This window comes from Bufo bufo, chromosome 8 (assembly GCF_905171765.1).
Source record: "Bufo bufo chromosome 8, aBufBuf1.1, whole genome shotgun sequence".
In the NCBI taxonomy this organism is placed as follows: domain Eukaryota; kingdom Metazoa; phylum Chordata; class Amphibia; order Anura; family Bufonidae; genus Bufo; species Bufo bufo.
In genome coordinates, this window is record NC_053396.1 from 230,743,706 (window position 1) to 230,757,540 (window position 13,835).

The 13,835-nt window shown below is 53.8% G+C and overlaps 2 protein-coding genes across 2 annotated transcripts in view; both read right to left on the minus strand.

The window, feature by feature from the left end:
* Positions 1-3,079: 3,079 nt before the first annotated feature.
* Positions 3,080-8,356, minus strand: SNRPD2 (small nuclear ribonucleoprotein D2 polypeptide). Its single transcript, XM_040442320.1, has 3 exons — positions 8,259-8,356; positions 3,987-4,166; positions 3,080-3,411 (listed from the first exon to the last, which is right to left on the minus strand). Coding segments are annotated over exons 1-3 (357 nt in total). The 5' UTR covers positions 8,261-8,356; the 3' UTR covers positions 3,080-3,236.
* A 3,729-nt stretch (positions 8,357-12,085) lies between these two features.
* Positions 12,086-13,835, minus strand: part of LOC121009301 (peptidoglycan-recognition protein SC2-like) — a 51,227-nt gene continuing 49,477 nt past the window's right edge. Inside the window, exon 5 of the mRNA XM_040442318.1 lies at positions 12,086-12,282. Coding sequence (XP_040298252.1) covers positions 12,104-12,282 — 179 coding nt within the window. The 3' untranslated portion in view covers positions 12,086-12,103. The remainder of the gene's footprint in view (positions 12,283-13,835) is intronic.

A 13,835-nucleotide genomic window follows, 5' to 3' on the forward strand; every position in this document is an offset into this window, starting at 1 on the left:
TCCCCGATCCTGCAGACAGTGCTCTCCTCACTCCCCGATCCTGCAGACAGTGCTCTCCTCACTCCCCCATCCTGCAGACAGTGCTCTCCTCACTCCCCCATCCTGCAGACAGTGCTCTCCTCACTCCCCCATCCTGCAGACAGTGCTCTCCTCACTCCCCGATACTGCAGACAGTGCTCTCCTCACTCCCCCATCCTGCAGACAGTGCTCTCCTCACTCCCCCATCCTGCAGACAGTGCTCTCCTCACTCCCCCATCCTGCAGACAGTGCCCCCCTCACTCCCCGATCCTGCAGACAGTGCTCTCCTCACTCCCCGATACTGCAGACAGTGCTCTCCTCACTCCCCCATCCTGCAGACAGTGCTCTCCTCACTCCCCCATCCTGCAGACAGTGCTCTCCTCACTCCCCCATCCTGCAGACAGTGCTCTCCTCACTCCCTGATCCTGCAGACAGTGCTCTCCTCACTCCCCGATCCTGCAGACAGTGCTCTCCTCACTCCCTGATCCTGCAGACAGTGCTCTCCTCACTCCCCCATCATGCAGACAGTGCTCTCCTCACTCCCCCATCCTGCAGACAGTGCCCCCCTCACTCCCCGATCCTGCAGACAGTGCTCTCCTCACTCCCTGATCCTGCAGACAGTGCTCTCCTCACTCCCCGATCCTGCAGACAGTGCTCTCCTCACTCCACCATCCTGCAGACAGTGCTCTCCTCACTCCACCATCCTGCAGACAGTGCTCTCCTCACTCCACCATCCTGCAGACAGTGCTCTCCTCACTCCCCGATCCTGCACAGTGCTCTCCTCACTCCCCCATCCTGCAGACAGTGCTCTCCTCACTCCCCCATCCTGCAGACAGTGCTCTCCTCACTCCCCCATCCTGCAGACAGTGCTCTCCTCACTCCCCCCATCCTGCAGACAGTGCTCTCCTCACTCCCCCATCCTGCAGACAGTGCTCTCCTCACTCCCCCATCCTGCAGACAGTGCTCTCCTCACTCCCCCATCCTGCAGACAGTGCTCTCCTCACTCCCCCATCCTGCAGACAGTGCTCTCCTCACTCCCCGATCCTGCAGACAGTGCTCTCCTCACTCCCCCATCCTGCAGACAGTGCTCTCCTCACTCCCCCATCCTGCAGACAGTGCTCTCCTCACTGCCCGATCCTGCAGACAGTGCTCTCCTCACTCCCCGATCCTGCAGACAGTGCTCTCCTCACTCCCCGATCCTGCAGACAGTGCTCTCCTCACTCCCCCATCCTGCAGACAGTGCTCTCCTCACTCCCCCATCCTGCAGACAGTGCCCCCCTCCTCACTCCCCGATCCTGCAGACAGTGCTCTCCTCACTCCCCCATCCTGCAGACAGTGCTCTCCTCACTCCCCGATCCTGCAGACAGTGCTCTCCTCACTCCCCGATCCTGCAGACAGTGCTCTCCTCACTCCCCCATCCTGCAGACAGTGCTCTCCTCACTCCCCCATCCTGCAGACAGTGCTCTCCTCACTCCCCGATCCTGCAGACAGTGCTCTCCTCACTCCCCCATCCTGCAGACAGTGCCCCCCTCCTCACTCCCCCATCCTGCAGACAGTGCTCTCCTCACTCCCCCATCCTGCAGACAGTGCCCCCCTCCTCACTCCCCGATACTGCAGACAGTGCTCTCCTCACTCCCCCATCCTGCAGACAGTGCTCTCCTCACTCCCCCATCCTGCAGACAGTGCCCCCCTCCTCACTCCCCGATCCTGCAGACAGTGCTCTCCTCACTCCCCCATCCTGCAGACAGTGCTCTCCTCACTCCCCCATCCTGCAGACAGTGCTCTCCTCACTCCCCGATCCTGCAGACAGTGCTCTCCTCACTCCCCCATCCTGCAGACAGTGCTCTCCTCACTCCCCCATCCTGCAGACAGTGCTCTCCTCACTCCCCGATCCTGCAGACAGTGCTCTCCTCACTCCCTGATCCTGCAGACAGTGCTCTCCTCACTCCCTGATCCTGCAGACAGTGCTCTCCTCACTCCCCGATCCTGCAGACAGTGCTCTCCTCACTCCCCGATCCTGCAGACAGTGCCCTCCTCACTCCCCCATCCTGCAGACAGTGCTCTCCTCACTCCCCGATCCTGCAGACAGTGCTCTCCTCACTCCCTGATCCTGCAGACAGTGCTCTCCTCACTCCCCCATCCTGCAGACAGTGCTCTCCTCACTCCCCCATCCTGCAGACAGTGCTCTCCTCACTCCCCCATCCTGCAGACAGTGCTCTCCTCCCTCCCCCATCCTGCAGACAGTGCTCTCCTCACTCCCCCATCCTGCAGACAGTGCTCTCCTCACTCCCCCATCCTGCAGACAGTGCTCTCCTCACTCCCCCATCCTGCAGACAGTGCCCCCCTCCTCACTCCCCGATCCTGCAGACAGTGCTCTCCTCACTCCCCCATCCTGCAGACAGTGCTCTCCTCACTCCACCATCCTGCAGACAGTGCTCTCCTCACTCCCCCATCCTGCAGACAGTGCTCTCCTCACTCCCCCATCCTGCAGACAGTGCTCTCCTCACTCCACCATCCTGCAGACAGTGCTCTCCTCACTCCACCATCCTGCAGACAGTGCTCTCCTCACTCCCCCATCCTGCAGACAGTGCTCTCCTCACTCCCCCATCCTGCAGACAGTGCTCTCCTCACTCCCCGATCCTGCAGACAGTGCTCTCCTCACTCCCCCATCCTGCACACAGTGCTCTCCTCACTCCCCCATCCTGCAGACAGTGCTCTCCCCACTCCCCCATCCTGCAGACAGTGCCCTCCTCACTCCCCGATCCTGCAGACAGTGCTCTCCTCACTCCCCGATCCTGCAGACAGTGCTCTCCTCACTCCCCCATCCTGCAGACAGTGCCCTCCTCACTCCACCATCCTGCAGACAGTGCCCTCCTCACTCCCCGATCCTGCAGACAGTGCTCTCCTCACTCCACCATCCTGCAGACAGTGCTCTCCTCACTCCCCGATCCTGCAGACAGTGCTCTCCTCACTCCCCGATCCTGCAGACAGTGCTCTCCCCACTCCCCGATCCTGCAGACAGTGCCCCCCCTCCCCTGCTGCACAGGGATTCGATAAGACATATCTGCAGATTCTGTTTATTACAAAAAAAATGACAATCGTGAGAACCAAGCAACAAAAAACACAAATTCCCCAAAAGACAGTCATCGATCATCTCCTACTGGCCATGACATAACAGACACAGCAAGTGGGGGAGGAGCAAGAAGGTGATGATGTCATCACTTCCCGGCCAGCAGCGGGTTCCTGAGCACCACTATGACGCTGTCTCCTCGCAGGAACATCTTGGAGATGTATCTGTCCTTGTTGACTGGCTTGGATTTCTTCTTTCCTTTGCCGCTTTTGGGGACCTCCGTCCACATCTCCTTGACATTCTCCAGGACCATGTTACAGTGCCTGTGAGGAAGAAGAGGTACACGGTGAGGCTACGTCCACACTTGCGGCAGTGTGATTCGGCGGGCAGTTCCATCGTTGGAACTGCCCGCCGGATCCGCCGATTTGGATGTGACTGAAAACAACTGTGAGACGGATCCGGATGCGGATCCGTCTCACAAATGCATTGCAAGAACGGATCCGTCTCTCCGCTTGTCATGCGACCGTCTTGTATTTTATTCCCACATTTTTACAGGTCTGCGCATGCGCAGGCCGGATCCGGCACTAATACATTCCAATGGGGAAAAATGCCGGATCCGGCGTTCAGGCAAGTCTTCAGGTTTTTTTGCCGGAGATAAAACCGTAGCATGCTGCGGTTTTCTCTTTTGCCTGATCAGTCAAAATGACTGAACTGAAGACGTCCTGATGCATCCTGGACGGATCGCTCTCCATTCAGAATGCATGGGGATATGCCTGATCAGTTCTTTTCCGGTATTGAGCCCCTATGACGGAACTCTATGCCGGAAAAGAAAACCGCTAGTGTGAAAGTGCCCTAAGATAGAGCCACAGTGGGGCCCCTGGAGCCTGCGTGCTCTCACCTGTCGAAGGCCTTCACCCGCCCCAGCAGCTTCTTGTTGTTCCTGCAGTTGATGAGCACCTGGGTGTTGTTTTTCACGGACTGTGTGAGCACCGACAGGGGCCCCGTGTTAAACTCCTCCTCCTCGCGCTTCTGCAGCTCCTCGGGGGTCATCTCACTCTTCGGCTTGTTCAGCAGACTCCTGGGGGTTCAAAGAAGGAGAAGAAGGGTAGAATACATGGATCGCACCCGAGGGGGCATAAGAAGTGATATGTGGGTGATAGACATGATATATCACCTGCTGTACAGTATACAGGGGTATCACACAGGATATATCACCTGCTGTACAGTATACAGGGGTATCACACAGGATATATCACCAGCTGTACAGTATACAGGGGTATCACACAGGATATATCACCTGCTGTACAGTATACAGGGGGTATCACACAGGACATATCACCTGCTGTACAGTATACAGGGGTATCACACAGGATATATCACCTGCTGTACAGTATACAGGGGTATCACACAGGATATATCACCTGCTGTACAGTATACAGGGGTATCACACAGGATATATCACCTGCTGTACAGTATACAGGGGTATCACACAGGATATATCACCTGCTGTACAGTATACAGGGGTATCACACAGGACATATCACCTGCTGTACAGTATACAGGGGTATCACACAGGATATATCACCTGCTGTACAGTATACAGGGGTATCACACAGGATATATCACCTGCTGTACAGTATACAGGGGTATCACACAGGATATATCACCTGCTGTACAGTATACAGGGGTATCACACAGGATATATCACGTGCTGTACAGTATACAGGGGTATCACACAGGATATATCACCTGCTGTACAGTATACAGGGGTATCACACAGGACATATCACCTGCTGTACAGTATACAGGGGTATCACACAGGACATATCACCTGCTGTACAGTATACAGGGGGTATCACACAGGATATATCACGTGCTGTACAGTATACAGGGGTATCACACAGGATATATCACCTGCTGTACAGTATACAGGGGTATCACACAGGATATATCACCTGCTGTACAGTATACAGGGGTATCACACAGGATATATCACCTGCTGTACAGTATACAGGGGTATCACACAGGATATATCACGTGCTGTACAGTATACAGGGGTATCACACAGGATATATCACCTGCTGTACAGTATACAGGGGTATCACACAGGATATATCACCTGCTGTACAGTATACAGGGGTATAACACAGGATATATCACCTGCTGTACAGTATACAGGGGTATAACACAGGATATATCACCTGCTGTACAGTATACAGGGGTATCACACAGGATATATCACCTGCTGTACAGTATACAGGGGTATCACACAGGATATATCACCTGCTGTACAGTATACAGGGGTATCACACAGGACATATCACCTGCTGTACAGTATACAGGGGGTATCACACAGGATATATCACGTGCTGTACAGTATACAGGGGTATCACACAGGATATATCACGTGCTGTACAGTATACAGGGGTATCACACAGGATATATCACCTGCTGTACAGTATACAGGGGTATCACACAGGATATATCACCTGCTGTACAGTATACAGGGGTATCACACAGGATATATCACGTGCTGTACAGTATACAGGGGTATCACACAGGATATATCACCTGCTGTACAGTATACAGGGGTATCACACAGGACATATCACCTGCTGTACAGTATACAGGGGTATCACACAGGACATATCACCTGCTGTACAGTATACAGGGGGTATCACACAGGATATATCACCTGCTGTACAGTATACAGGGGTATCACACAGGATATATCACGTGCTGTACAGTATACAGGGGTATCACACAGGATATATCACCTGCTGTACAGTATACAGGGGTATCACACAGGATATATCACCTGCTGTACAGTATACAGGGGTATCACACAGGATATATCACCTGCTGTACAGTATACAGGGGTATCACACAGGATATATCACCTGCTGTACAGTATACAGGGGTATCACACAGGATATATCACGTGCTGTACAGTATACAGGGGTATCACACAGGATATATCACCTGCTGTACAGTATACAGGGGGTATCACACAGGATATATCACCTGCTGTACAGTATACAGGGGTATCACACAGGATATATCACCTGCTGTACAGTATACAGGGGGTATCACACAGGATATATCACGTGCTGTACAGTATACAGGGGTATCACACAGGATATATCACGTGCTGTACAGTATACAGGGGTATCACACAGGATATATCACGTGCTGTACAGTATACAGGGGTATCACACAGGATATATCACCTGCTGTACAGTATACAGGGGTATCACACAGGACATATCACCTGCTGTACAGTATACAGGGGGGTATCACACAGGATATATCACCTGCTGTACAGTATACAGGGGTATCACACAGGATATATCACGTGCTGTACAGTATACAGGGGGTATCACACAGGATATATCACGTGCTGTACAGTATACAGGGGGTATCACACAGGATATATCACGTGCTGTACAGTATACAGGGGTATCACACAGGATATATCACCTGCTGTACAGTATACAGGGGTATCACACAGGATATATCACGTGCTGTACAGTATACAGGGGTATCACACAGGATATATCACGTGCTGTACAGTATACAGGGGTATCACACAGGATATATCACGTGCTGTACAGTATACAGAGGTATCACACAGGACATATCACCTGCTGTACAGTATACAGGGGTATCACACAGGATATATCACCTGCTGTACAGTATACAGGGGTATCACACAGGACATATCACCTGCTGTACAGTATACAGGGGGTATCACACAGGACATATCACCTGCTGTACAGTATACAGGGGTATCACACAGGACATATCACCTGCTGTACAGTATACAGGGGGTATCACACAGGACATATCACCTGCTGTACAGTATACAGGGGGTATCACACAGGATATATCACCTGCTGTACAGTATACAGGGGTATCACACAGGATATATCACGTGCTGTACAGTATACAGGGGTATCACACAGGACATATCACCTGCTGTACAGTATACAGGGGTATCACACAGGATATATCACGTGCTGTACAGTATACAGGGGTATCACACAGGATATATCACGTGCTGTACAGTATACAGGGGTATCACACAGGATATATCACCTGCTGTACAGTATACAGGGGTATCACACAGGATATATCACCTGCTGTACAGTATACAGGGGTATCACACAGGATATATCACGTGCTGTACAGTATACAGGGGGTATCACACAGGATATATCACGTGCTGTACAGTATACAGGGGGTATCACACAGGATATATCACGTGCTGTACAGTATACAGGGGGTATCACACAGGATATATCACCTGCTGTACAGTATACAGGGGTATCACACAGGATATATCACCTGCTGTACAGTATACAGGGGTATCACACAGGATATATCACCTGCTGTACAGTATACAGGGGTATCACACAGGATATATCACCTGCTGTACAGTATACAGGGGTATCACACAGGATATATCACCTGCTGTACAGTATACAGGGGGTATCACACAGGATATATCACCTGCTGTACAGTATACAGGGGTATCACACAGGATATATCACCTGCTGTACAGTATACAGGGGTATCACACAGGATATATCACGTGCTGTACAGTATACAGGGGTATCACACAGGATATATCACGTGCTGTACAGTATACAGGGGTATCACACAGGATATATCACCTGCTGTACAGTATACAGGGGTATCACACAGGATATATCACCTGCTGTACAGTATACAGGGGGTATCACACAGGATATATCACGTGCTGTACAGTATACAGGGGTATCACACAGGATATATCACCTGCTGTACAGTATACAGGGGTATCACACAGGATATATCACGTGCTGTACAGTATACAGGGGGTATCACACAGGATATATCACGTGCTGTACAGTATACAGGGGGTATCACACAGGATATATCACCTGCTGTACAGTATACAGGGGGTATCACACAGGATATATCACCTGCTGTACAGTATACAGGGGGTATCACACAGGATATATCACCTGCTGTACAGTATACAGGGGTATCACACAGGATATATCACGTGCTGTACAGTATACAGGGGGTATGATACGAGTTCTATTATATAAGGTATAGATTATGACATGATATCACGTATTACAGGAGGACACAGGTCCGGGCATTGTCTGTACCGGTCACTTACATCTTTCCCTCTCTGCACGTTGCTCCGGTGATTCTCGCTCTCAGCCTATGGACTTCCGCTTCCGGGGGACGCCGGGGTCAGAGGTGCTGCTTCCGCTCGCTGTTGCTATAGTGATGAGAGGAGCTTTGCCGCCTGTTTTGCTGTGAGGAATCGTTCGGGATCCGCCAGCTACCGGGGTGAAGACCCCCCCCCAAGACCTGTCCACATATGGGGGTGCGGAGACCCCCCAGACCTGTCCAGATATCTGGGTGAAGACCACCCAGAGCTGTCCACATGTGGGGGTGCGGAGACCCCCCAGACCTGTCCAGATATCTGGGTGAAGACCACCCAGAGCTGTCCACATGTGGGGGTGCGGAGACCCCCCAGACCTGTCCAGATATCGGGGTGAAGACCCCCCAGAGCTGTCCAGATATAGGGGTGCAGAGACCCCCAGACTTGTCCAGATATCGGGGTGCGGAGACCCCCAGACTTGTCCAGATATCGGGGTGCAGAGACCCCTCAGACTTGTCCAGATATCTGGGTGCAGAGACCCCCCAGACCTGTCCAGATATAGGGGTGCAGAGACACCCCAGACTTGTCCAAATATCTTGGTGCAGAGAACCCCCAGACTTGATCAGATATCGGGGTGCATAGACCCCCCAGACTTGACCAGATATTGGGGTGCATAGACCCCCCCAGACTTGTCCAGATATTGGGGTGAAGAGACCCCCTAGACCTGTCCAGATATCGGGGTGCAGAGACCCCCAGACCTGTTTAGATATTGGGGTGCAGAGACCCCCCAGACCTGTCCAGATATCTTGGTGCAAAGACCCCCCAGACTTGATCAGATATCGGGGTGCATAGACCCCCCAGACTTGTCCAGATATCGGGGTGAAGAGACCCCCAGACCTGTTTAGATATCGAGGTACAGAGACCCCCTGACTTGTCCACATATCGGGGTGCAGAGACCTCCACACCTGTTCAGATATGGGGGTGCGGGGTAGATGATTACAGTGTGGATGTACAGATATGGGGGTGCGGGGTAGATGATTACAGTGTGGATGTACAGATATGGGGGTGCGGGGTAGATGATTACAGTGGTGGATGTACAGATATGGGGGTGCGGGGTAGATGATTACAGTGTGGATGTACAGATATGGGGGTGCGGGGTAGAGACCCCCAGACCTGTTTAGATATTGGGGTGCAGAGACCCCCCAGACCTGTCCAGATATCTTGGTGCAAAGACCCCCCAGACTTGATCAGATATCGGGGTGCATAGACCCCCCAGACTTGTCCAGATATCGGGGTGAAGAGACCCCCAGACCTGTTTAGATATCGAGGTACAGAGACCCCCTGACTTGTCCACATATCGGGGTGCAGAGACCTCCACACCTGTTCAGATATGGGGGTGCGGGGTAGATGATTACAGTGTGGATGTACAGATATGGGGGTGCGGGGTAGATGATTACAGTGTGGATGTACAGATATGGGGGTGCGGGGTAGATGATTACAGTGGTGGATGTACAGATATGGGGGTGCGGGGTAGATGATTACAGTGTGGATGTACAGATATGGGGGTGCGGGGTAGATGATTACAGTGGAGGATGTACAGATATGGGGGTGCGGGGTAGATGATTACAGTGGAGGATGTACAGATATGGGGGTGCGGGGTAGATGATTACAGTGGAGGATGTACAGATATGGGGGTGCGGGGTAGATGATTACAGTGGCGGATGTACAGATATGGGGGTGCGGGGTAGATGATTACAGTGGAGGATGTACAGATATGGGGGTGCGGGGTAGATGATTACAGTGGAGGATGTACAGATATGGGGGTGCGGGGTAGATGATTACAGTGGAGGATGTACAGATATGGGGGTGCGGGGTAGATGATTACAGTGGAGGATGTACAGATATGGGGGTGCGGGGTAGATGATTACAGTGGAGGATGTACAGATATGGGGGTGCGGGGTAGATGATTACAGTGGAGGATGTACAGATATGGGGGTGCGGGGTAGATGATTACAGTGGAGGATGTACAGATATGGGGGTGCGGGGTAGATGATTACAGTGGAGGATGTACAGATATGGGGGTGCGGGATAGATGATTACAGTGGAGGATGCACAGATATGGGGGTGCGTGGGGTAGATGATTACAGTGGAGGATGCACAGATATGGGGGTGCGGGGTAGATGATTACAGTGGAGGATGTACAGATATGGGGGTGCTGGGTAGATGATTACAGTGGAGGATGTACAGATATGGGGGTGCGGGATAGATGATTACAGTGGAGGATGTACAGATATGGGGGTGCGGGGTAGATGATTACAGTGGAGGATGTACAGATATGGGGGTGCGGGGTAGATGATTACAGTGGAGGATGTACAGATATGGGGGTGCGGGGTAGATGATTACAGTGGAGGATGTACAGATATGGGGGTGCGGGGTAGATGATTACAGTGGAGGATGTACAGATATGGGGGTGCGGGGTAGATGATTACAGTGGAGGATGCACAGATATGGGGGTGCGGGGTAGATGATTACAGTGGAGGATGTACAGATATGGGGGTGCTGGGTAGATGATTACAGTGGAGGATGTACAGATATGGGGGTGCGGGGTAGATGATTACAGTGGAGGATGTACAGATATGGGGGTGCGGGGTAGATGATTACAGTGGAGGATGTACAGATATGGGGGTGCGGGGTAGATGATTACAGTGGAGGATGTACAGATATGGGGGTGCGGGGTAGATGATTACAGTGGAGGATGCACAGATATGGGGGTGCGTGGGGTAGATGATTACAGTGGAGGATGTACAGATATGGGGGTGCGGGATAGATGATTACAGTGGAGGATGCACAGATATGGGGGTGCGGGGTAGATGATTACAGTGGAGGATGTACAGATATGGGGGTGCGGGGTAGATGATTACAGTGGAGGATGTACAGATATGGGGGTGCGGGGTAGATGATTACAGTGGAGGATGCACAGATATGGGGGTGCGGGGTAGATGATTACAGTGGAGGATGTACAGATATGGGGGTGCGGGGTAGATGATTACAGTGGAGGATGTACAGATATGGGGGTGCGGGGTAGATGATTACAGTGGAGGATGCACAGATATGGGGGTGCGGGGTAGATGATTACAGTGGAGGATGTACAGATATGGGGGTGCGGGTAGATGATTACAGTGGAGGATGCACAGATATGGGGGTGCGGGGTAGATGATTACAGTGGAGGATGTACAGATATGGGGGTGCGGGGTAGATGATTACAGTGGAGGATGCACAGATATGGGGGTGCGGGGTAGATGATTACAGTGGAGGATGTACAGATATGGGGGTGCGGGGTAGATGATTACAGTGGAGGATGTACAGATATGGGGGTGCGGGGTAGATGATTACAGTGGAGGATGTACAGATATGGGGGTGCGGGGGTAGATGATTACAGTGGAGGATGCACAGATATGGGGGTGCGGGGTAGATGATTACAGTGTGGATGCACAGTGGCATTCTGTGGGGCACACTCTGATGGTGGCATTCAGTGGGGCACAGACTCCTTGCTGCTGACAGATTTGTCTAGAGGGGGCAGGGGTGCCAGGCAGCTGATCATACGTGTGCCTGTGGCAGGGCGTGTGGGCTGAGACCCATGTGTGTGGCAGTATTATGGAGGTGCCCACGCCCTCGTACATTCGCCCTCAGCCTTTTTACAGCAGCTCGGAGACGACATTTTTTTCACAGTTTTTTTTATTGGTTCTTGTGGTCACTACTAGCGCATGAGGCAGGTGCCGCCCAGACACCGCTGGCACATACATCACACATCTGGTTACACGCTCACGGCACATACATGACCTCAGGGACCAGCCTTATGCCTGGAAGCGGGGCCAGGTCTTGACTGTGTTGTAGAAGGTGTTCCCGGGACACTCGGTGGCGGTGACGTTGCGATGTCCCTTCAGGATGTAGGCAGACTTGATGTATCCTTTGGTGACGCCGCAGCTGATGAGACTCTTGGCGGCATTTTGGGCAGCGGTGGTGGGATTACTGCCTGGAATGACAGCAGAGGTTTAATGTCAGTCCGGCCTGTCACCTGCACAGGGCGGCTCGTAATCCTGGCGCACTGGTGACACGGGCGCGGCTCTGTGCCTCCTCTGTCCTCCCCCAGCACTGGCAGCCAGGGAGGATGGAGCACTGGTGACACGGGCGCGGCTCTGTGCCTCCTCTGTCCTCCTCCAGCACTGGCAGCCAGGGAGGATGGAGCACTGGTGACACGGGCGCGGCTCTGTGCCTCCTCTGTCCTCCTCCATCACTGGCAGCCAGGGAGGATGGAGTATTGGTGACACGGGCGCGGCTCTGTGCCTCCTCTGTCCTCCTCCAGCACTGGCAGCCAGGGAGGATGGAGTATAGGTGACACGGGCGCGGCTCTGTGCCTCCTCTGTCCTCCCCCAGCACTGGCAGCCAGGGAGGATGGAGCACTGGTGACACGGGCGCGGCTCTGTGCCTCCTCTGTCCTCCTCCAGCACTGGCAGCCAGGGAGGATGGAGCACTGGTGACACGGGCGCGGCTCTGTGCCTCCTCTGTCCTCCTCCATCACTGGCAGCCAGGGAGGATGGAGTATTGGTGACACGGGCGCGGCTCTGTGCCTCCTCTGTCCTCCTCCAGCACTGGCAGCCAGGGAGGATGGAGTATTGGTGACACGGGCGCGGCTCTGTGCCTCCTCTGTCCTCCTCCATCACTGGCAGCCAGGGAGGATGGAGCACTGGTGACACGGGCACGGCTCTGTGCCTCCTCTGTCCTCCTTCAGCTCTGACAGCCAGGGAGGATGGAGTATTGGTGACACAGGCGCGGCTCTGTGCCTCCCCTGTCCTCCTCCAGCACTGGCAGCCAGGGAGGATGGAGTATTGGTGACACGGGCGCGGCTCTGTGCCTCCTCTGTCCTCCTCCAGCACTGGCAGCCAGGGAGGATGGAGTACTGGTGACACGGGCGCGGCTCTGTGCCTCCCCTGTCCTCCTCCAGCACTGGCAGCCAGGGAGGATGGAGTATTGGTGACACGGGCGCGGCTCTGTGCCTCCTCTGTCCTCCTCCATCACTGGCAGCCAGGGAGGATGGAGTATTGGTGACACGGGCGCGGCTCTGTGCCTCCACTGTCCTCCTCCAGCACTGGCAGCCAGGGAGGATGTAGCACTGGTGACACGGGCGCGGCTCTGTGCCTCCCCTGTCCTCCTCCAGCACTGGCAGCCAGGGAGGATGGAGTATTGGTGACACGGGCGCGGCTCTGTGCCTCCTCTGTCCTCCTCCATCACTGGCAGCCAGGGAGGATGGAGTATTGGTGACACGGGCGCGGCTCTGTGCCTCCTCTGTCCTCCTCCACCACTGGCAGCCAGAGAGGATGGAGTATTGGTGACACGGGCGCGGCTCTGTGCCTCCACTGTCCTCCTCCATCACTGGCAGCCAGGGAGGATGGAGTATTGGTGACACGGGCGCGGCTCTGTGCCTCCTCTGTCCTCCTCCATCACTGGCAGCCAGGGAGGATGGAGTATTGGTGACACGGGCGCGGCTCTGTGCCTCCTCTGTCCTCCTCCACCACTGGCAGCCAGAGA

Excerpts from the sequence above, each read along its gene's own strand:
- SNRPD2 (XM_040442320.1), bottom strand. Across the intron at positions 3,412-3,986 it reads CGGGTGAAGGCCTTCGACAG|GCACTGTAACATGGTCCTGG; the intron begins GTGAGAGCACGC and ends TCTTCCTCACAG.